The sequence below is a fragment of the Thermobia domestica genome, chromosome 7 (assembly GCF_964235325.1).
Source record: "Thermobia domestica chromosome 7, izTheDome1.hap1.1, whole genome shotgun sequence".
Lineage (NCBI taxonomy): Eukaryota > Metazoa > Arthropoda > Insecta > Zygentoma > Lepismatidae > Thermobia > Thermobia domestica.
This window is the reverse complement of record NC_137460.1, coordinates 140,490,813-140,516,277: the sequence shown is the minus strand read 5'-3', so window position 1 is coordinate 140,516,277 and position 25,465 is coordinate 140,490,813. Positions and strand designations below refer to the sequence as shown.

The window sequence follows — 25,465 nt, the reverse complement described above, 5'->3', positions numbered from 1 at the left end:
TACAATTAGGTAACAAAAAATAAATGGGAAACATGTTCTGAATTATTTTCAGATTTCTTACGCTATCATTAAATATATTAGAATAGTAAAAGAGGACTGCTCATGAATAGTATATTTGCTCTCGATTTTTTTAATTTTTCATACGAAAAAAATTAAAATTTTAAACTTTGCGCTCTTCAAATATGTTGCCCTCTAGGCACGGGCCTAGTTGAACTAATGGGAAATGCGTCACTGAAAACTTACGCTTCGACTCTAATATTGGTTGATTTCGATATTTTTTTTTTTTTGTCGCTACGTAACCACCCTGGGTGCTAATGGGAGCTTAATTGAACTTGAATTGAAAGTAGAACTGTTTACCTAAGCGACCACGAAACTATGGATTCGATACTAATATCGATCCTTTTCTAGCATTTTTGATATATATTCCGACAGTACTCTTTTCCAGATTGTAAGAAATATGGCTAAAATTGCTCTAGACATAACAGAATTATGTCGAACACACACATACATCCACTTTCATATATATAAATACAGAGTGAGCGAGCGAGAAAGTGAGAGAGAGCGACCAAAGGCATCACCACTTCCACATTGCAAAAGCATATATCAGGTAATGAATTGAAAATCTATGTAAAGACCTTCTGCTGTGGCATGCTTCATAAGGACAATTCCAGTCTGCTCACGTGACCTTTGGGGTTCATGAATTTCTTGCGAGCCTTCCGACTTTGGATTCTCTGTTTATACCCTCTTTTTATGTCTCGGATAATTTTTCAAGAATATCAATGACATGCTGTAATACGAATGTTCAGAAGTAACCCCTATATGACAAATAGCTGCAAATAAATACACTACATAATTTATTTATTGCGATGATATTATTTTCTTAATTTGTATTTAACATTCACATATATCATAGAATACCAACGTACTGTGAACACCTGTCATATTTTAAACATAATAATCACTATGTTCTGCAATGATTGTATGTTATATATATACAAATGACGTATTTTAATGTAATTATTTTATATAATTTTTCATGCATTGCGGAAAATAGAATTTCATAAAAAAACATTGACTCCGATGGGAATCGAACCCTCGACCTTACGATTTGAAATCCAACGGCGTACCACTGAGCTAACACAAGCGCTCCACGAAGCGCTCTGGAGCGATATATAACGGTATTTAAGATAATAATTGCATTCATATCCACTGCAAACGCTGTTTTTGTTCTACTTTGACTTATATTTTAGTACTCAGGAGAGAATACTGTTCTATGTCTTAACTTTCACCATTCTTTTACATATGGAAAGATTCGTTTACGTATCTAAATATTCCATTAAGTATGGACAGGAAAATGACAAACAAGCATGTGCTGGCATTAATACAGTTTCGAAACATTGTATCATTAAGTATTTCAATCAATATTGCTTTTTTATATATAATTGGTAACAAGTCTTATTATATTTAAAAGAAGAAAAACACATCTGCAAGATTTTTCCCGATTGCAAAGGTTGGCTTCGAGGTTCGAACCTGGTTTACTTTTTCCCGAAGATACCCGAAGTTGGACTTAGAAACTTTTTGCCTCGAAACAGCAATAAAGAATGCGCTCAACCTTTTTGAGACTAGGTGTACCAGCACATAGTGTAAAAATATACGCAGCATATATTTTTTTTTATTTTATTTATTATTATTATTATTGTTATTTGTTGCATTTTTTAATTTTTTTTGGCGTCAGTACAAGAGGCGAGATTGCCTATTATGTGGAAATTGGATCTAGGTAAAACTTGTGTTTCAAAGAGTTAAATCGGAGATCGCTTTCCCACTACTTCAGCTTTGTAACAGTCCATTCTTGGGGTATCTTATTTTGGTATACAATTTAAACCCCTATTGTTACTCACAGTATCCTCATTCTACTCAATCTACCGTTAAGAAATTTAAAAGAGCCGGTTAAGAAACAGTGCTATCTGCTATATAAAATTTAATTTTAAGTGATTCATCTTCGCCGTGAGCTAATGCAGACATTTTACATGTCAAAGATATGTACTGACAAGTAATATGCAATGGAATACCAGTGTTGAAATCCTAGTATAGAATTGTAACTTCTCGAATGGGATAACGTCAGATGAAGGGGATTTAAGATTTAGAAATCTGGGCTTTTACCTTCTATAGCTATGTTAGCCCGTTACGTATAAGTATTGCATCTGTATATACATATACATTCATACAATCATTTCAGAGCTTAAGTAGTTATTATTTTTAAAATGTTATGTCTAAAATAAAATATGCGTAAGTGAACCATACATTAGTGATTTTCGATAAGGAAGATATGATTGGTTTAATTTGGCAATAATAAATTAAACTTAGCGATTACGTAAGGAATGAATTGATTTGCTTCTCTTGTTTTCCTAAGAGAACTAGCCCATGATGCTTCTAAGTTTTAATCCAGAATATTAATTTCTATATGTGTAAAGGCAGTATAACGATTCAATTTTTAAAACATCTTTTTTTTATGTATTAATATCCATTTGTGAAAACTATTTTCGTTGCTATATTGTTATTAGTTTTATGTACCTTGCGCCATTTTAAGATTTCTTTCCCGAATTGTTGACTAACTGGTTAGTCAAAATTGGAGAGTTCTTCAAGTAACTAATCATATACCGGTTACTAACTGTTACTTGTATGCTGCTCACAGGTGAGAAAGTTGTTCACCGTGGAAAGTTGTCGAGCAGGTATTAAAGTGCTATACTGCTACTGCAGCTGATAGCCGTATTGGTATGCCGACATCTTTAGTTAAGCGTTCAATTTGGGAATATGCTACTGTATGTGATACTTGTAATCTACGACCTCTAGGTCGTCCTCGTGTGTCTATGGAAGCGAGAAATGCCCGATTTAATACACGAATCTCATTTAGATCAACTAAGAACTTCTAGACAGCTAAGGGAAACTTCCAACTTTCCTAGTACGCAGGAAATACTCCTAAGGTTTGATCATGCTGTGTTATGTGGCCATGTTGCTGCCTTCAAGGAAAACCTCTGAGACGAAAACTAGCTTTAGCGTTCCGTGTTGGCACATGCATTTGTGAATCTTAACTGGAAAAATTTTCTCACATGAATCTGTATTAATAACATTGAATAAGGTACGCTGTTTTGAATATCGTCTGTGAGGCACCATATTTGACTCTGGTAATGTAGCATCCTCCCAATCGTAACAGCCATACGTTTAATTAATGTTGGCGTTGGATTTCGAGTCAGGGTAGCAAAATTGAAGGACATCTATACAGTGCAGTAGTTAGATATAAGTAACATAATGGTGCCATTCGTACGAGTAGTTCACCCTCATTGTGTAACCCAGCTCCAGGGAGATTAGTTTCTTACAGATAATTTGACTGATCCCTTCCTACAGAATATCTTAATTACATGGAAAATATTTTGAGAATTTAGGATTTTGATTTCTGGACTGTCGGTATCGATGGCCACGTTCGTCTGTTATGATGGACAACTTCTCTCAGCGAGCACACTATCCGGGGAAAGGTAAGGAAGAAAGAATTGGAGAAGGAAAGGAGCGGCCTTGGATGTATGTGATAGCTATCACCCCTTTATGTACTTGGTGTGATGAAAAATAGCAAGGAAAATCTCATTCAGGAAGACGGGTCTGAGAAAGTTCTTTATACTTTTTCGACTGAGTGCCCGCACCGTGAACTGAACCAGGGACCGCTTGCACCAAAGCCGAGAGGGTTAGCTACTACGCTACGGGGGTGCCCATTATCAGGTGAAGAGAAAGCGTACAATAGCACTGGCTTGCAATCTAAAGACGTTACAGCGTGAGAGCCTTAGATACACTAGAAACGAAGGACGTTACAGCATGAGAGCCTTAGATATACTAGAAACAAAGACTAATAATCCAAGGTAGACGAATACGTTATCAGTGTTTTAAAAGGCTTTATTTCAAAAAAGTGTTTAGATGCGTATCATATGTAACCACGTAGATATATTAAAAGAGACGTATAGTTCTTTAGATGGTTTCAGTTTAATATCCCAAAGCATGGCGAGGATATTAAAACACTAGTGGAGATTGATATATTGTTTGAAGTGATATATTTTCAGGGAAATATTAAAATGTTTTAGTCTTTATTTGTCATGGTATGAACAGTTTCTCTTAGTTTGAATTTCAGCAATGTCTTGCGGTTACTAAATTTTCTTTCACCAAATTTTACGATATTTCACATGAACATTTTCAGTGACTTTGTATCTTCATTTTAAATATGATATGTTCTTGTTAGGTATGAACCTTGTATGTACTTGATTCTATTATCGTATATATAAACGTACATAGGATTGAGATTTATAAGTAACACATTCTCTTCTTTGGTGAATGGAAATGATAGGGATACTCCTTGACAGATCTCGTTTTCGTTTATAAGGTAATATAGGGCACGCTAGCCTGGGATCTCATATCACAAAATATGCATTAAAAATCAACAAGTACCGTAAAGTTTATTGCGTTATTTTACATACAAATGTTTGATTCATTTGGTGTTTTATATGATTTATTTCCAGTTCCGTTTCCTTGTTTATTAATTTTTTACAGCTTCCATGTATATACAGTTTCGAGGAAAGCAGACACATTTATCGGTCGAAATGAGATGATTTCTCACTCAGGAAAGAGAACTCGTACTTGCGAGGTGTCTAACAAACAATTTACTCGATCTTGCTTGGGAAGAAAGACGGACATACACAGAAGCGAGAATTCTCACACATGTCAAGTGTGTGGAAAAGAGTTTACTCGTAGGTCATATTTGAGAAAACACGTGTTAATACATACGAGCAAAAAATCTCACAAGTGTCAGGAGTGTGAAAAGGAATTTAAACTTAAGTCATATTTGGCAAGTCACATGTTGATACACACAGGTAAAATGTCTCACTCATGCCGTGAGTGTGGGAAGGTATTTTTGGCTAAATCAAATTTGGCGAAACATACTTTAATACATACAGCAGAGAAACCTCATAGATGTGAAATGTGTGGGAAGGGATTTCGTCAGAGGGCACATTTAGCATCTCACATGTTTATTCATACTGGCAAACCTTACACCTGTGAAGAGTGTGGAAAAGGGTTTATTGGGAAGACTTATTTAAGTAGGCACATGTTTATTCATAGTGATGAAAAAGTTCATACTTACAAAGAGTGTGGGGACGGGTTTACTACAAACTCATATATCGGAAGGCACATGTTACTTCATGCAGGTGAAAATTCTTCCACCAGCAATAAGTATAGGAGGGGATTTATTGTAACAACAAATAATGCAGAACATGTGATAACGCCCCCAAAGGAAAAGACTCAAATTTGCGAAAAGTGTGGGAAAGGGTTTACTAGGAAGTCTGGATTGTCGTATCACTTGTTGACACACGCGAGGGAAAAGCCACACGTGTGCCAAGTGTGTAACAAGTCTTTTAGTGTAAAGTCTAGTTTAGTAACACACATGTTAATACATAATAGTATTAAGCCTTACACGTGCCAAGAGTGTAAGAAGGAATTTCGGCAAAAGATAAATTTGGCAAATCACATGGTGACACACACAGGAGAGAAAGCTCACATTTGCCTAATATGTGGAAAGAGGTTTACTTTAAAATCTTTATTGGCAAATCACATGTCAAAACACTCAATGGAAAGGCCTCACACGTGCCAGGAATGTGGAAAGGGATTTAGTTTTAAGTCTGGTTTGGTAACGCACATGATTTTACATAGTGGTATAAAACCTCACGCGTGCCAGGAGTGTAACGAGGTGTTTAGTCAAAAGATTAACTTGACAACTCACATGTTGACACACACCAAAGAGAAGCCTTATACGTGCCAGGAGTGTGGAAAGGGATTTAATAGGAAGCCTAGTTTGGTAACGCACGTGTTACTACATAGTGGTATAAAACCTCACAAGTGCCCGGAGTGTAAGAAAGGGTTTAGTGAAAAGTTTAGTTTGAAAACTCACATGTTGATACACACGAAGGAGAAGCCTCATATGTGCCAGGAGTGTAACAAAAGATTTGCTCAAAAGTCTAATTTGGCAACACATATGTTAATACATAGCAATACAAAACCTTACCCTTGCGGAGAATGTAAGAAGAGGTTCAGTCAAAAGAATTGTTTGGTAAAACATATGTTGAAACATAGCGGTCGGCAATAATGTGCTCTTAAGAAAAGTTCCTTATTTATACACGTGTCGAGGGTGCGCGAGGGATTTTTAAAAAATCGTTTCGCAAGACACATTTTATTCTACACAGGCTTAAAACATGCTAAAATTGTATATAAAATTCAGAATTATACATGCCAAAAAGGCAGAAAAGCATTTATTACAAAAATACATTTGGGAGCGGATATCACATATGTAGTGTTATAGACATTAGTGCCGAAAATATGGAAAATATTTCAGTCGAAGTTCAAATATTGCAAAACAGTATTTTACATATGAATATGACAAACGGCATAAGAATAGGAGTGCAATAAAAGAATAAGTCCAATACAAACGTGGTAATGCACATGTTAATTTCAAGTGCTTTACCACTGACCTTTTCAAGTCCTAAGTTTAAGATTGTTTTAACAACTATTTTTCGTATATTAATGGGAGAATTCGAAATTTCGGAATCTTTTTGATATTAGGAAGTTTAAGCGTCGTTTATCTCATAGAATTTCAATTGATTCAATAGCTTTTTCTCATACCTAATGGGTATACAAGCAATTTTCCACATACTAAAACACGTTTTGGGTATAGATTAACTAGGCTTAACGCTCATATTTCCTGTGGGCATTTTTAAAGCTCTTTAACATATGTTTGCTCGTGTGTTTTGCCTTTTATAATGAGGTTCAGGCTACGTCTCTTGGGTCTGATACTGTACCTATGGCTTGTCACCAATGTGCTGTGCTAGTGTTTCTTTAGAATAAGAATTCATTTAAATGTAAGATGTATATCTGCAGTGGATCTGCACCGATATCTTCTATGTGCAAATCGAGAGTAAACTACTGCTTGAACTACCCTATTTTTTAACAATTACCTAAACTAGCCTTAATTCAGACTTACATATTTACATTGAGTTACAATATAAATATGAAATTGTATCGTCCTTATTGATCTAGGAGTGTAAGCCCATCGTACACAAAAATGATTTACTGGAATATAATAATGTACTAGCAGCATATAAATTATTGCAAAATGATCTATCTAAAATGATATTGTGTGGATTCAGTCTTTTTCCTTTTTGTAAAGGCACGTAACACTTAGAAGCCAATGGTAAATTATTACATGTTCAAATTTCTATGTTGAAAAGTTGTGAAAAAGTGTTATATCTCAGAAAGGTAAATAAAATGTATGATAGAAAGTTCAGGACAAAAGATGAAAAATTTTTGCGTGTTTTGCAAAAGGGTGACTAGAGGGGAAAGGAAACTTTAGAAATGAAACTGGACAATCTTTAAGCATTAAACATTGAATCGCTACTACTATAAAAGACTATATTCTGCTCAAGATAATTCTTACCGGGAAAATTTTAGAGTTCGATTCTTGACAACATATATAAAATTATTGTAAATTGTTGAGCACATTAAACAGTATATTCTCGTGATCCATATCGAAAAATAACTCATGTGTATATTGGAATATCAATGTTTTTTTTACTAATATGTTAAATAATTGTAAAAGTTATTTCGTTTGCTAGAGCATGATTCCAAAATACTGATCCGTCGTATCATGTGCTCAATTATTGCTGTCCTTTCATTGTTTCAAATTTAACTTTTACCCAATCAATATTTTGAAAAGAACTGTTGATTCCACTTATAGGTTTTTTGAGTATATTTCAAGTTTTTGTTTCGTGACTGTATTATGATTCAGGAAGAAATAATTAACAGCTACGCTAAAGAATATATTTAATTTTAGGACGTATTTTTTTCAAATATTACATAAAATTCAATGATACGTATTGTTTCTCTGGTAGGTGATACTTATGCTAGGTATCACTCCGCCATTTGGCTGGTGTGAATGAGGAAAGCTTGGAAAACCTGCATTGCCAGCCTAAAGAAAAAGACTATGTTTTAAATATTTGTAGTGCTATTCTAACACTGAAGTTATATGCCTTTACTGAGAATTATATTAACAAACATGAAATGAAAGTAGTAATAGTTAACTACAATTTTAAATGAAAAAGACTAGCTGTTTTTTTTTTCTTTCACTCTTTACGATTATGATATGTAAGATAAAAGACGGAGATAAATGGATAGTTAAAATTATATGTGCTTGACGAGATTTGAATATTTTGAGCCAGTTTTACTCCATCGATACAAGACGAAAATATCCCTGAGTTGTATCGACGTACGGAACAGGAAACTCGAATTACAGCAGTTACTTCTGACATTCCTCAAATGTCAAAATGATAACTCAATGGACTTTGTGTTTACCAACACTTCAAGCGGTGCCTGTCTTATCGTCCAGTTCGCACTGTCACTGGCCTGTGAAAATTGAACAAAGAAAAGTGGTATGCCATACACTTGGTACAACACATTTTCATAGAATGGAAGCTTAGATGCGGGGAAATAGTAACTAGGGGTGGGCTGCAGATACGAACGTTTATGAAAACAAGCCACTTCCTATGTAAGTAGCATGAAATTCGACTCAATTTGCTGTATACGTAGATAGTAATATCGTTGTCAATTTAAATTAGATCCTTTGACTGTAGTAACTGTCTCTATCAAGAATGTTATTCCAATTCAGTAGTCTATATACTAGTAGATATATATGTATATAAAGAGAGGATAGTGTATACATTTATAAGCATATGTGCTTGTATTTTTTGAGTTGTTCAGTAACTTTAATCTGTCAGTATTGAAATCAGTAGATCTATATACTGCAGAAGATATATTTTGTCAACAACTTTATGATGTTATTGTATGTACGCCTACTTATTTAATGTACATTCCTAACTTACACGGGAGATTGAAAGTTTGTTTTCAAGGCGTCTGCGACAAGCAAGTGACTGGAGAGATATTCCCTCTCTTTGCTGTCCAAGATGGATTTTAATTATTACTATAAAGATATATGCGTTGCTAATAGCTTCATTAATCGAAGATTATCCGTCGCAGTGTGTTATGCTTATCAATTTTGTTTTCTTTCTTCGTCTTAACCTGTTATGTAGATGGCTCGAGTTGAAGTTATTAAGAAGCATGAGCAATTAATGAATTCTGTGTAGTTCAAAGCATGCTTTGTTAAAGATCACTGCTAGGTCCATGTTCGAGTTGGGTTGTATTTTTTGATAGGAGGGATCAGGGAAATCGTAATAAAAGCGTTGTCACTGGCAATATTTGAATTTTTTGGGTGTTACTGATAACCAATTAGTACAAACTGATATTTTAAAAATCCATTTGGCAACGAAATCCTGTTTCTCCGAGTCTTTATTAAATACGTATTTCAAGCCAATCTGGGTACGGAACGACATCACTCTAAACAGTCTTAAAATTCGACCTAGAAAGAAGAATGGTACCGTCTTAAACGATATAATCTATCTGAACTGATAGTTTCATAGATCAAACATACAGTTTGCAAGTGGAGTAAAATTTGTTATGTATGTGTTGACATATTTTGTCTGATAAGAATTCAGACCTGTAATAAAATAGTTGTACTTCTACCTATTTACTCGGGAACGAGTAATTTGTGAAATTTATATAATAATATTTGTCTGTAACTTGCAACTGATCGTAAAATTTCCAAGAAATAAAGAAAGACATAGAAGAGATTTTTCAGAATGAACATAAACATGTTATGTGCGTTCTTTTTGATTAATAAAGTAATATAATGAGTTAGTATGTGCTAAGATTAAAAGTTAGTATTGCTGCTCCCAGTAAGACTATATACTGTATATTTCATTCCTAACAGTGTAATGAAGAATCGTTGTTTACTTTGAAAAAGTCAAAATCCATATTTTTTCTTTTGCGCTTGTGTTACAACAGGCCCTCTTCTTAGGCGATGTTTCACTTGAAGCTGGCATAATACATACTGGCCCAACCTACGATACTTATGTAGCTTAGCTAGCCTGTTCAGCAACCTAAACTGACGTACTCTACTAATACAATCTATCCTACTAATTAGATCTTACTTTACACTAATAACCTAACCTAACATGACCTGCACAAAACATATCCTATTAACACAAGACTTTTCTAAAGTACAGAACTCTACTAACACAACTTAATGCTTCGTAGCCAAACCTAAGCTTTAACATCTGTGCTTTACTATGTTTTACTGTACTATAGAAGATATTGGTGTCCGTGTTCTTGCATAAATAATGGTTCCCACATCATATCAATGTACAAACACATTGTCAATTTCAACGCAAATATTCGAGCATATACTAAGCGTAGAACGACGCACAATGTTTTAGAGAATCATTTTAAACCTTAAACAGTGCAAGTCAAATTTATATATAACTTAACGAACTAATTTCAAACAGCATACTTTGATTTTCATGATTTCTCTTGAAATCTATCTAAATGTTTATCCCTTCAGAAGAATGAGCTCCTCCGTGGCTAAGCGGTTAGCGTGTGCGCCTTTGGCGTGGGAGACCCGAATTCGATTCCCGGCGGGAGCTCATGTGGTTCGGATTCCACGTTAATCAGTAGGTCCCTGTAGCCTCGCTGCTGAAAGGGACGCTAAACTACAATCAACTCAACTCAACTTCAGAAGAGTGATATTACGTAAAATAAACTGTTTTTAATATTTATTGACCAAAGTTGATTTAAAGAATATTATTGTTTTACACGCTATTCCAAAATGGATGACCGCATTGATTATCTTCTTTTGACGTGAGAACTTTGTAAGTCGAACTTCGGCTATATTTGGAAACAGTAAACCAAAGATATCCGGTTCGAGTCTCCGAGTGATCCTTCACATTCGGAAAGAACTGCACATGTACTTTTCTTTTTTTATATGTAATAAACTATGTTTAAATTTATTAAGTGTGGAAAGTATCTTTCAATAAAATGCGAAGGATACAGTATTTCAAACTGAGTATGTATGTAAACACATGCTGGTTTTGCCACCTAGAGCATTTCCAATGAAAGAAAACAGTGGACGTAGTTCTCCCATCCAAAGTAGAATGGAAAGGACAAACCAGGAAAAAGGAAAAGCATTGCTAAGGATTTAAATTTCATTGTGTTGGAAAAACCGTTATTTTTCTAGAGAAGGAGGTTGGTAGGGTTGTTGTTAGCTCAGTGGTAAAACTGAGCTGTACTTCTGCTCAGGCCCGTAGCCAGCATAAAAATGTAGTTAGGAGGACCCGGCTGAAGTTAGGGGGGCCGATCCAACCATATAGTTCATCACCAAATTATAGTTCATTTGCAGGCCTACTGTGAAAATTTTAATTGGCCAGCAAAAATTTAGGGGAGGGTGGCTTACCCTAGAACCTCCTGGATACGGGCCTGCTTCTGCTCGTATAGTCGTGTGATCGAGCCGTGTTGTAGATTTTTTCCACATTTAATGAGTTTATTCCTCAATGAATAATCATAGAAAATAATTACATTAATATATATATATATATATATATATATATATATATATATATATATATATATATATATATACGAAGTTTATCCGGAAAATACGTAGAAAAGTTGAATAAGAACTTTATTTTACAATTATTCAGGTATTACAATATGGTCTCCTTCAAAGTACTCTCGGGGCCGCGGTGGCTCAGTGGTAGAGCGTTCACCTCTGGTGCTTGGGGTCCCGGGTTCGATTCCAGCCCCCGCCAAGTGAAGTTTGTGGTGGACAAACACCGTGTTCGTGGGTTTTCTCGGGGTTCCTTCCACTCCTCGTTGGTTTCCTCCCACTTTCTTCATTTCATTCATTTCTCATAATCACCGTCTCCTTTAGCCTAACCGGCATAACCGTGGGACGTAAAACTCAAAGATTTCATTTCGTTTCAAAGTACTCTCCCTTAGACAAGATACACTTCTGCCAACGCCGTTTCCACTGTTGATAACATTGCTGAAAGTCGTCAGTTGGGGTGCTGTTCAGTTGCTGCCTTTCTGCCTGCCTCGTTTCTGCCTTGATGACTTCCACATCTGCCAATTGCCGCCCCCCAAAGCACCATTTTGCATTTCGGGAACAGGAAGAAGTCACAAGGGGCTAAATCCGGTGAATAAGGCGGGTAGCTGAGCTTCGGGTCAAAAACTCACGCACAACGAGCGACGTGTGTGCGGGCACATTGTCGTGATGAAGGATCCACCTGCCCCCTTGTGCCAAATCCAGTTGAACTCGGGCCACACGAGCTCTGAGACGTCTCGAAACTTCCACGTAAAACTGGCCGGGAGGGACAAATTCCTTGTGAACAATGTCCCTAGAATCAAAAAAAAAAAAAATCAACATTGTCTTCACATTGGATCTTGTTTTTCGCGATTTTTTTTGTTCTCGGTTCTCCTGGTAGCTTCTATTCCTTGCTTTGAGATTTGAGCTCCACATCGAATTCGTAAAACCAGGACTCGTCTCCAGTGTTGACTTGGTTGAGAAAGTCCCCTCTTTCCTCTGCTTCCAACCAATCCTCACAGCACTCAACCCTCTTTGCTTTCTGTTCTGTAGTCAAGAGCTTCGGTACGATTTTCGCACACAATTTCTTCATTTCAAGTTTTTCTCCCAGAATTTCGTGAACGATTGTTTTGGGAATTGACAGCTCGTCAGCAATCATTCTGACTGTCAGTCTACGGTCTTTAAGAACACAAGTCCGAATTCGCTTAACATCTTCATCAGAATTCGATGTCGACGAGCGTCCTGGGCGAGGGTCTCCTTTCACGTCTTCTCGGCCTTCCCGAAACCTTTTTAACCACTTGTTCACAGTTGATTTCTTCAGAGAATTGTCTCCGTACACTTGTTTCAAACACTCAAAAATCTCACGGCCATTCTTACCTAGCTTTGTAAGAAATTTGATGCGCTGTTCCTCAATCAGAGAGAGTTCAATACTGACGGCAGCTGAAACAGAGTAACTTTCAACATGCAGCCACACACACCTACTGACACGCAGAGCGCTCTGACTCGAACTAAGGGGTCTAGGTCAAAACCCCCACACTGAAGAAATGTCAAAACACCCACACAAACGGTCATAACCCCCACACAAATGGACAAATCTCCCAAACGCACGAATGGTCAAAACCCCTACACTCAAGAAATGTCAAAACGCCCACACGATCGGTCATAACCCCCACACAAATGGACAAATCTCCCAAACGCACGAATGGTCAAAACCCCCACACTCAAGAAATGTCAAAACGCCCACACAATCGGTCATAATCCCCACACAAATGGACAAAACAGCCACACATAGCAACGGTCATAATCCCCACATAACTGGATAAAACTCCCACAAAATCGGACAAATCCCCCACACTCTGAAATGATCGTTATTTCACGTCTTTGTTGCGGCTCTTTATGACGCCCAAGAAGAATAGTTGCAACATCAGTTTAAGTGGAATAAAAAATGTTATTAAAAAGTACAAGGGCAATACATGAGCGTGGAGGTTTTGTCAATTTGTGTGGCAGTTGTGACTAGTGATGGGTAAATTCCCGGGAAGATATTTTTCGGGAATATTCCCGGGAAGATTCCCAAAATGGGAATTTATCCGGGAATTTATGTTCAATCTGAAAGAAAATTGCATTCTATTACTATATTATGATTTCAAAGTTGAATTAATTTTTATTTCACAGCATATTATTACTGTTGTCAGCAGAGGATTCTTTAAAATGTATATTCTAAACGGTACCATGTTACTTTGTTAACACTTTATTATATTTAGAAAGTGCGCATACATGTATATTTATTTACAATATGTTCTATCATTTAAATATGTGTGAAAAAATCATATAGTAACAGTTTAAATTTATATGTAAGTGGGTTTGCTCAACTTGATTCGATTGCTGATATTATATACACATTAAATTTATAAATGTTATAAACTATTTAGATTGGGTAAATGCTAGAAGATACATGTTTCACCAATTTATCAACATTTGCGCATACATATTTATGTTCACAAAATTCGCAAGATGCTTACTTATCTTTATATTTTAGCACGTAACATTGCCATATACGAGCTTTCATTCTTCCTATTTCTCGAAATTCCATACGTTCATTCACATGGAAAGAAGTTCCAGTACCTCTTCAGAAATTCGAGTCAGAGAGAGGAGACAGACTGACGTCTATTACTAATGGTGGTTCACGGTTTATTAATAGTACTTCATCTGTATTTCTACATAATTCTAAATTACTTTACAAAATGGTACCTTTTCATCATTTGTAAATTATTACTTTGCTAATTTTGGCTGTTCTTTAGCATTGGGGGCCAGCTTTTCCACCTACTTTTTTTTGCGATATTCTATTCCGATGCGGTTGTTTTATGGTTTCATACGTTAAATTACGTTAGTAACATTAAATTTAGGCAGCATTGCTGAGCGAGCGTCAGTGAGGGAAGGCGGGTTAGAGCCCCGCAGGACACGTTGTTCTCTATCTTCGTTACCAACAATTCACATTCTTTTCTCAAATAAATGATTTCGACTTACCTTTACGGTTTGTACAAATCCCTTACCACCCTAAAAAAAAATGTGTTCGATACTTTCTTGACTACTTGAACACCACTATCGACTCATTTAATCCGTAAATCATCGTACTTTTTGCTAGTTTTGGTCCCCAACACTAAACAATTACTCTACTTTTTGTGCAAATGGAAATGGAACTTAAAAAATCATATTATTAGTTATATAATGTACTGTGAAAAAATCTTAAATATTTTAACCTCCAAATTCTTTAAATCCTAGAAGTAAGTCATAATATATTAAAATAAAGTAATTAGTCATATAGTTCTTATAATTTGGAAGATAAAGTAAAGAAATGGAAATAAATTCCTTCCCGGGAATTTATAGGCCAGGGAAAAACCCGGGAATATTCCCATTTTTAAATTCCTTCCCATCGGGAATATTCCCACTGCCCATCACTAGTTGTGACTATTTCTGCATGTGGGAGTTTTGTCCATTTATGTGGGGATTATGACCGTTGCTATGTGTGGCTGTTTTGTCAATTTGTGTGGGAGTTATGATCGACTACCAGTGTGGGGGTTTTGGCTGTGGGGGTTATGACCGTTCGTGTATTTGGGAGACTTGTCCATTTGTGTGGGGGTTATGACCGATTGTGTGGGGGTTTTGACCGTTCGTGCGTTTGGGAGATTTGTCCATTTGTGTGGGGTTATGACCGTTTGTGTGGGCCTTTTGACATTTCTTGAGTGTGGGGGTTTTGGCTGTGGGGGTTTTGACTGGTTCCCGAACTAAGCGTTGATGGGATTGGCTAAAGCAGTAGTGCCACCTCACGGTGACTGCAACCTGTAAAATAAAGTTATTATTCAACATTTATATGTATTTTCCGTACAAACCTCGTATGTATATATAATTAGAAATTATCAAGAGTTACTAATTGTGTGTTCATTAATGTATATCAATAAGGTGAAAATGTCTCATGGACCACTAATATATTTATCCTCACTTAAGAGTAAGGAATTAGCAGTTTCTTTTCTGAATGTTGCAATGCTAAAGCATTATAGGTATGTGAAGGAAAATTTTCTAGGCTTGCGTAGTGCTTACTAAGCAAAATTTTGAATAGGAACTCTAACTATGCCTAGGTATGAAGAGAAAGAAATCATCATTTGATCTGTTGCTTTTGTCATGAAATCCTAATAAATATATGAATTTATGAGCTAGATATGATGGTTCTGACGTAGTAAATATTTTGTACAAGAGAATGAGGTCATGTAAATTTCATCTTTCTATTAAAGTCATCCATGGCTTTTCTTCTTTTCATTTGGTTTTTAATCAAAATCATTGCTAAGGTGAGTTTATAATATAGTTTGGTCAACATAACTCCTGTGCAAACAAATTACTGAAAGCACCATTGTGCAAGCTGTTTAGAAGTAGTACAATGGCACTGTTATTTTTAAGCGTTTCACTGTTAGGAACATGTATGACACTGTAGGGGAGGCTTTTCTTTTCTCTCTCTCTCTCTCTCTCTCTCTCTCTCTCTCTCTCTCTCTCTTTTTACTTTCAATAGTATGGTGTCAGCGTTAAAACAATACAGTCGAAACCGATTATAACAACTCTGAACCCAGACAGCATGCTTGCTTGCCGCAAGCTTGCCTGTCGCTTTTAGTTTATTTTATTTCGCTTTCGCTTATAAACAAAAGCTTGTTTTTGCTTAGCGGAAGCTGCAGTGCGGGCAACCCAAGCTTCACTTGCGAGACGCTTTTCTTTAAGTTGAAGTAAAAAGCCAGCGTGCGTTCGATTTTCAGTTGTTCTCAGAAACCCCGTGACGCTGACTTCTTAGCTTTCGACGCCAAAGTAGTGTTCGCGCTGTTAGCGTTGTTTTAGCATTCACCTTTATATTTTTTTAAAAAAATATTGTGCCGTCTACTACTCTAGTCCAACGGACCTATACTGTCGCTCCTTACTTCCTCATATTTCAGTAACAATGAGGCATGACGAATTGTGGTATTTATGTATAAAACATAAATCTGGACATAGGTGGCAGCATATTTGAGCGTACTTTTTTCGCGAAAGAATACAGAACTATTGTAAATATTTTAATATGAACTGAAAGTTTACCTTACAGTATAAACTTTCTCTGAATGCTGTGTCTAAAGTATAAACATTTTTCTCCGTTCTTATATAAAAAGGTAGAAATTTCAATTACTCGCAGCTAATAAAACTAGATGTTGGTATGAAACAACGTCGCCCGTTGTTTATCACAACATAACCGTTATGTTGATTAATATTTTTGATTTTCGTACAAGTTGATCGGAGCCTTGGATGTTTCCGTGCCTGTGAATTTGCTTCAGTTATTAGAAAAGTGAGGGAACATTTTATATCATGCAGGTTTTTGATGTACTCAAGGATTGTCGGGTTTAGTCAGACAATCGATATATATGTTGTCGGAGGATTGTCGGTGTTTTATGTTTTATCTAAATTCGCTTACCGGAAGCTCCATATGGCTTGTATGGCGTGTCTTCCGCTTGTATTTAGTTTAATAAGGGTTGCCATTGATTAGTTTCGCTTATACTTGGTTTGCGTTTGAGATAATTTGACTTGCGTTTCACTTGTAAAGACAAGATTGCCACAAGCCTTGCCCTGATGTAACTAGCTAGCTTGCCGCAAGCTTGCAGCAAGTTTAAATTGCTGTCTGGGAAGGGGCCGGATATTTACAGTCATTATAGCTAATAGCCCTACAAACCGGGTTTTGCTTCTCGTGCTGAAAATTTATCTAAATTTTAGTCTGTACACTTACCTGGTGAATGAACAGAATAAGGCTAAAACTTTTAAAAAAAAAGTATCTAAAAAACAATATATACCATACAATACTTGTGGAGTGGGTCTGGAAAGGGTTTTTTTCTTCTAATACTTGCAAAGTGCGTACAGCAATAATACTCTATATCAATAAAATGTATTAACTTATATAAATGAGGAAAGAGTAACAATAGTGTAAATTGTTCAATAATGTCGTACACAGTCTTCGCTAAGAATGAGTTAAAATGTTGAGCATGTTTTAATCTTACTCTATGTATTGTATAGTATAAGCAAAAGAAGAGTTGAAAAATTGAACTTACCTTGTTACTAGCAATCTCCAAGCACGTCACAAACAAAAATCAATATTTGAATATTATAGCTGATACATTTCACCGATAATATGAAAAAAATAAGTCGTTTTATACGATATGTCGTAATAAGCAATGTCGTACTAAGCGATTTTTAAAAACAGTTTTTATATATCGGTTAGATTGGCCCGTTAGATTTCGCTATTATATTCAATACGTTGTTAAAAGCGATGTTGTTATAACCGATTTCGACTGTATACAGTATGTTTATTAAGATTATATTTTCAAGTGAACTAAATAATTTGTTGAAACACAACAAGAAAACTGTAAACTATAGCTGGCCAAAAGAAAGCGTCCTACCTTGTAGCTCAATAACAATTTACTTTTGTCAATTTTCTCGGAAACTATGCATCAATATATAATCCCTTGCATCTAGTTTTATTCATCTTAATCTGAAATATCGATTGATGTACGACCTCAACTTCAGACAATATTATAATTTAAAGGAAGAAGAAAAACAATTTAAGAGTTAATTACAATGCTGAGTTTCATCCCATTAACCATACAAATTATGATGATTTCATAATGTAATAATGAAAACTATAATGAGTGAATATTTTGCTATACACTTCATATTAATATGTGACGTTTTTAGTATGTACCATCAATTTTTAGGACCTAAATACATTTATTCAAAAAATACTCAAGAGTGTTTAGTACCACGTATCTAATTTTGTTCAGCTGAATATTGTTAAGAACTATTAGTATAATTCTTGCTTTTTAACTTTCTTCTGCCGTTAACACATAATGGTATTGTAGCTGTTATCTAGGCATGATTTTTCCACGATAACTAATAGTGTCATCGGCAACACTTAACAAAATGACGCAACGTCAGTCAGTAATGAAACGGGTCACACACACTTTCTGACCCTTGATATAGCAGCAGCCAGACAAAGTATGCCTCAAAACTGTGGATCAACGTATTGAGCTCACCTGATTTTCAAGTCTCTTTATTAAATTTTCACAAGCATAGATCTTTATTTTTTCTCTTCTTATCAAACTTTACGTTTCCCCTCTTCCTGTCTTCTAGAAATAAGAAAACATTGCATAAAGTCAATCAGGATGTAAGCGCCATAAAATTCTTTCCTCCCCCAAAATGAAAGAAAGAAAGAAAGTGAACATGTATGATGTTTTCTTATGAGATGTGCCAAATTTATGATTAGAAAGCACTAAAACGACAGAACAAAATATCACACAGAGATTAAATTGAAATGAAATATTTTAGTTTCTTTCCTGAGCTATCACGGTTACACCTTGCTTGCTAATGATCTAGTAAAATATAAAATTTTGACCAGAACTATAAGTAATCTAAATCGAGTTTAAACTTTGTGTGATTATTTACTGGTCAATTCTCATCTCTTTTGGAAAACTTACCGCGAAACCAATGAATGTTTTCGGGGATATGACATGAATACGGCCATCGCCGAAAGTTGCAGGCGTTATTTTCCAACTTATATCAACTTCTACGTATTAAAGGTAGGCATTTTGTTTCTGTGCTAAAAGATGTAGAACTATTTGGAAAATATACAAAATAAAATATGTTGTATAGATCTCACTGATGTCAGGAATTATAGTAACTAATACTGAAATGTTTGTTATGTTTATGGGACATCCTGACGGTAAAGTCATCATAATGTGTGAAATATGCGATATTCCTAATAATATGGCCAGACGAAAAAGTACAGACCGTTCAATTAGCTACAAAATAACACGCGTATACTTCGTTATTTTTACTTATAAGATAGTTATGTGAAGTAATTAGATGAATAATGTTTGTTTTGTTATTAGATGTATATTTTTAGCTCGGATTCTGTTTTATTCTGTTAAATCAACAAATCAAATCGAAAATCTCATTAACTTAAACTTACGTGGTTCACTCTACATCTCTAGTTGAAAGATCCCCAATATTCCGGGCGCTGATTTGGCCTCATATTGAAAAATGCCACCAGGCCCTATTGCTACGTTAGTTACCCTTTAACGGTGTAACTCATAGTGTAATTCATTAGATGTAAATAAGATAATCACATCATAAGATGATCACTAGTTAGTTGTGACACGTATTGAAGTCTTCATTATCATCAGGAACGGATAGAACATCTACATCGTCCACTAAAATCACATTCAAAACTATAATTGATAAAATTAAGCGAAGATCACGAGCGATAGGTGTAGTGATAATATTTGACGATAAAACATTCCCAACATTTTCTCAGCCTCAGACAATAGTATTTATTCCCTTACCAAGCGATTGGTTTACCAGTAGTACGTTCTCAATACGTCTACGTATCTGGTTGGCGGAAGAGGTGACTATTCAAACAGTATCAAATATTTCTGGCGTGCCACATCTCGAGCAACAGATGAATAACTTAGTTTCGTTAAGTTTTTGATACCCCTCCACCATAGTGACAAGTGTCAAAAAAGTTGATTCGGTTTCAGCGGTAATCTATTCCGCCACTGCATCAGTGTGTTTGAAACGTTTCAGAGCCTTTGGAACTTTTGTCTTCAAGCAAAATGTGATTTGTTTCCTTCTCTTCCCTACAACTAGCTGAAGTGGTAACAGAAAAGTAAGACGTTAGCATTCTTTCCCAATGACAGTGGTAGTTTTGTTGTAAAAATAATACCTTCGCGGTTAAATGCATGCCCAGTTATTACCACAGTTATAGGTACGGTCTGACAAGATGCATCAAACAATAATGATTTATGTTACTACGTACAACTGTCACTTTAGACACAGTCACTTCACATGATCATCGTAAGTTTTACACCTGAGTTTCTAAAAGTGCCAAAACCTAAACCTATTACGCAAAATTTGTTTGCCTTGTTGATGAAAGACGCCATATGAAAGACAGTAGCTTCCATCATGGGTGCGAACTGAATGTCTGGAGAATGCTTGAGATTGTTTCTCCATTTTCCCTTAATGACTTCGTGGAAAACGCTGGTAATCATCAAAGTCATAGTGGTCTCGGATTTGAAAGGAGTTAGAACATATGTTAGATATTATTTGAATATATACTCGTATGAAGCTGACTATGGCCAAAAAATATGCAACAAGAAAAATCACTATTTCAGAAGAATAGTAACGAAGAGATACCAAATTATGTTTTGGTGTTACTGATTTCTGAATTATTATTCATCATGCACAATATCATGCCCAACATTATCTTCTTTAACTGTCATTGCAGTATTTATACACAATAAATTTCTCATTTTGTTTTGTAAAGTCGCAGAAATTTTAACATGCATTCTCGTGATGCTTCAAAACCAACTTCTGTACTCGCACTTCGTCGTAATAGAATTCCTTGGAGAAAATCCAGCACACATCGGTACATATTGTCCGCAGTAAGTTCTGGAAAAACAATAATGTGCAGAAAACGAGCAGTTTTCCTACAAAGTACTAGTCCCTTAGTTGACGAGAGTCACGCATATCTACATGTTGTTCAGATGAAATCGTAACACCATAGAACTCTTTGAAAAGAGAGCAGAATTTTTTGCAGACCAGGATTCCAAGTACCCATCTAGGGCTTACCAATGTTAGATTTATTTAATCCCTTTCATGTTAGACCTCCAGTTATTTTAATAGATCACATGAGGTATCTTTCACACGCATATCTGTGCATACTTATTGTACAGTAAGGGACACTTCAGGATGGTACAGCCATATGGAGATTTACAGCTAAAGTGCTCCACCAGTTGGGTCCGAGGCATTTGCCGGGAAATATCCAACCAAATTAGCTGTAAAGGAAGGAGGGTGGCATAATCGCCAGGCACTGAAAATTCCCGTACACTTGGGTGAAATTCCCACTACCGTCTCCAGCATCATTTCTCCAAATGAAATGAATCTTAGACGTGTAGTTCTTATGGCAAACATATTACTTGATATTTATCCATGGCTGTTCTCCACAATTATACTTACACAAAACAATTACTTCCAATTCTATTAATTTCAGTACCAAGTAAATAGAAATGCTGGATATGGAATTCTATATCTCGCCAATAGTCTTGCAGAAAATATCCAAATTCAGTTTTTCTATTTGGAGCAGAGGGGACCATACACGCAAGTTGCGCCCATGAGATTTGTTTTGCGGAGGACGGGACAGAAATTTACATTGAAAATGGCAAAATCGAAGTTTCATTATAAAATAATTTTATTTTTAAGAATGCCAAATGCGAAAGAGAACGAATGTACTCTCTTTGGCTTGAAAGAATAAAATTTTGGCTGAATGTGGAGGTGAACAGAGAATGATGATGTTTAGGAAGAATGCATGCTACCAAGCAGTGGCGTAGCCAGGAGGTCTGGAACTTCCGGACATTTGCATAAGTTGTTAAAATAAGGCCCAAGGGTAGAAACATACCGAAGAAACCTCGCGATCGAGGTGGAGGTGTCACTCTCGATACTGGCACAAACACATGGATTCAAATGGGTATGCTCTTGCGGAATATGTACGCTACATCGCTACCTAGAGGTCTACTGCGAGGGTGAATCAGTGGTCACGATGGTAAACAACCGAGTTTGTATTTACATCGATGTTCAGCGGAAGCATCGCTATGGCTCATGTTCTCTTTGGTTCTCCTTGAAGTGCTGCAAGGAATAACGTCTTCATTTGTTTAAAATTTCGTATGTAGAGGATTCTGTATGTCTATACTCGAGAGGTTTTGCTGCACTGTTAAATTTGATTATAAAAGACATATTAATAGAACTAGTGAAGAATGTTCCAGCAATATGGGATAAGAAACACAAAAACATCATAATAGATACGTTTTAAATAGAGAATGGAGGAAAATAGCAACAGAAATGTGAATGTCGGGTAAGTTATTCATATTTATTTGAGAATTATACTGTAACTTATTAGAAAAAAAGAAGCTACTGTTAATTATATATATGCCTTAAAACTCCACTCCTCTCCTTCAATTCTGAGATTAATAAAAAAAAAAGGTTTCTTGTAAATTTGTTACTGATATAAGGCATAGAAATAAAGGTAAAGACAGGCACATATCCATAAGGAGAAAATGTCTGATAATGGAATTGCAGTGACGAAACTTCATTTGCTACAGTTAATACCGCCTCCAAACCGAAACCCCATGACATAACTGTTTTGTTTCAAGCACCTGGAAGGATGGCCACCCCTGGCCCAGGAGGGGAACCGCAATTTTTAAGTTGCCAAGAGCCTAAGTTCTTTCTCCTCCAGAAAATCAGTAAACAAAACATTGGTTACTACTGTGTTAGTTAAGATTTATTTGGAAGAACCGTCTGCTAAAAACTACTACCAAATAATCAGACATAAAGCATAGCTAATATTCAAAAATGTCTGAAACACGTGATATTTGTGAAACATAAGAGACAGAGTTAGACCTGCACATAATAGTGCCCTTCCGTTATAATTTTAAACAAAGGAACATTTTCCGTTAGGTTTCTTAGATGAGTGGTTAGCGTACTGGACTTCTTCATATAGGGTCACGGGTTCGGGTCCACGTAAAGGACATTGTTTTTTAGCAACATTTATTCTGAGCATTCCACAAGTTCTGTTAAGACTTATATGTAATCTCAGGCAGTTTGAACCGAATTTATTTTCAAATATGAGACTTCTTATTATATGTTTATTTTTACTTGCAATATTGCAAATTTGATTTCAAATCTTACAACGTTAAATCCACTCATTGTCCTACGTCAGATTATGATGAAATTTTGGACAACGACGACAGTCGGGTGGTGCTATAATATTTGATTCCTACTGTCATACGTTTAAATGTAGTGCGGAAACGTAACTAAGAAAAACAAGTTTGATAGCTCGTACGATACACCACAGAGCCCTGGAGGAATTTCATACGAATTTATCATACGTATATATTACCAAGGAGAAATTTACTGAAGTGGTAAGACACTAAAAGAATCTTTGGGAGCAGGGGATAACCAGAGAAAGGGTTCGGGGTGTGTGGACCTCAAACTTTGTAAAAATATTCATAAGAGTTGAGGTAAGATTTGTACGTTTATAACAAATACCACAAAGTGCCTCAAATTGGTGTTGAGTTAATATGATAATCAGTAATAAGAATCTGTGAAGCAACAACACTTGAATAGCTTAGGCATGCGTACGGATTTAGCATAAATAAAGGGGGAAAAATGAGACCATGGGTTCCCACTGCGTGGGTCGAAGTTGCTCCCATTCTGGATTTGCAAAATAATTTTGGTTCTTTCTAGATACGGGTCAAAACACATTACATTTACGTAAATACTATAGTATTGAACATATTCACTGTAGTTATGCAATGTGCTTAAATAATAGCTGTTTTACATTAAGTATTGCGGGCCGCTATGGCACAATGATAGAGCAATCACCTCTTGTAAGTGGGGTTTTTAGTTCGATCCCATCTCGCGCCAAGTGGTCTCTGTAGTAGACAAACACGGTGTTGTGGGTTTTCTTGGGGTTCTCCCGTTTCCTCTCACCCCTTTGATTCCATCATTTCGTTATTTTCATCATCACTGTCTCTCTTAGCCTACTCGGCATAATCGTGGGACGTAAACCTGCAAGATTTCATTTTACATTAAGTATTATGTGATTCAAGGACTGTGTATTCGCAACTTAGGTTACGTCACGTTTCTAAAAAAAAAAAAAAAAGCACTTTCAGAGAGCGTACTTCCTAATTCATGTCTCCATTGAATTTCATGAGAGAGAAATGTGCATCACAGTAAAACCAAGTAAAATATCCCCACTCAATTGCAAAAAGGATAAAATAATAGAAACTTGAACGTGGGACTGCTGCGTGGAAAGCAAGGAGTTTTCCAATATGCCATTACGACAGTCCGCGACACATTTAATTTATAATCATTATAATTTGTTAAAAATATCGTACTACTTTCGCACAAACATAAGCACATTACTTGTTGCCTACAAATTGCAATTCACGTGGAAACGTATACTATTTTTTCTCACGAACATGAACAATGTCAGAAACGATTAGAAAAAACAGAAAGGCCCACATCCAGTATCGAACCTAGCACCTTCGGAACTTTAGACAGCAACTCTAACCACACGACTACGAAACAACTACTACGTAGCGTCCTTATTCAATTATTTCCAGACACAAAATTATCTATTACACATAAACAGCGAGGGACCATTTTACAATCACCTTGTTAGCTATTTTTTCATACTATACACTCGTTCTGTTAGAATACTCTGAATTCTGTTGCGAGAGAAAAATACGAAACAGTCAGTGGCGAAGGGTGATATTTTCAAGATGGTAGGCCCAATGTTCTACTACTACTACTACTACTACTAATAATAATAATAATAATAATAATAATAATGTATGAAACATTAGATATAAATATTTTACTACAGAAACACAAGAGGACAAATTTACATAAATTTAACGTAATTGTGGTCCATCGACAGCACTTATTGGATTCGGATCTCAATTTTCATAATGAAATTCACGTATGTGACTCATAGCTGATCTTAATTCGCCGTAATGCAGTTTAATTGTTTTAATCGGGCGTGATCGGGTAGGGAAGATGGACTATCACATTATTTGCGCTTTACAAGTAACATGTGTTATTTAGTCTACTTGTACTGAAACAAACTCTACTTATAAAATTTCGTATTTAATTATATTGTTCAAAACACATGACAAGCATTCAACCATGTCAGCAATCAAGGCATTTGTCATTTGATTCCTCTTTAAAAACAGAATCAGACAAATATTTTCTCATGCGCTGCTCTTTATTTCAACAACTACAAATAATTTTATTGTACCAATG

The 25,465-nt window shown here is 35.8% G+C and overlaps 2 protein-coding genes across 4 annotated transcripts in view; one reads left to right on the top strand and one right to left on the bottom strand.

The window, feature by feature from the left end:
- The window catches only part of LOC145690416 (uncharacterized), a 41,936-nt gene extending 32,114 nt beyond the window's left edge, over nt 1-9,822 (top strand). For all 3 annotated transcript variants that reach the window (XM_081765270.1, XM_081765268.1, XM_081765269.1), the window contains one exon: nt 4,588-9,822. In XM_081765270.1, the coding sequence (XP_081621396.1) occupies nt 4,643-6,175 (1,533 nt within the window). In that variant the 5' untranslated portion in view covers nt 4,588-4,642 and the 3' untranslated portion in view covers nt 6,176-9,822. The remainder of the gene's footprint in view (nt 1-4,587) is intronic.
- A 2,633-nt stretch (nt 9,823-12,455) lies between these two features.
- LOC145689358 (protein GVQW3-like) overlaps nt 12,456-25,465 on the bottom strand; it is a 40,257-nt gene continuing 27,247 nt past the window's right edge. Inside the window, exon 2 of the mRNA XM_081763510.1 lies at nt 12,456-12,991. Coding sequence (XP_081619636.1) covers nt 12,456-12,991 — 536 coding nt within the window. The remainder of the gene's footprint in view (nt 12,992-25,465) is intronic.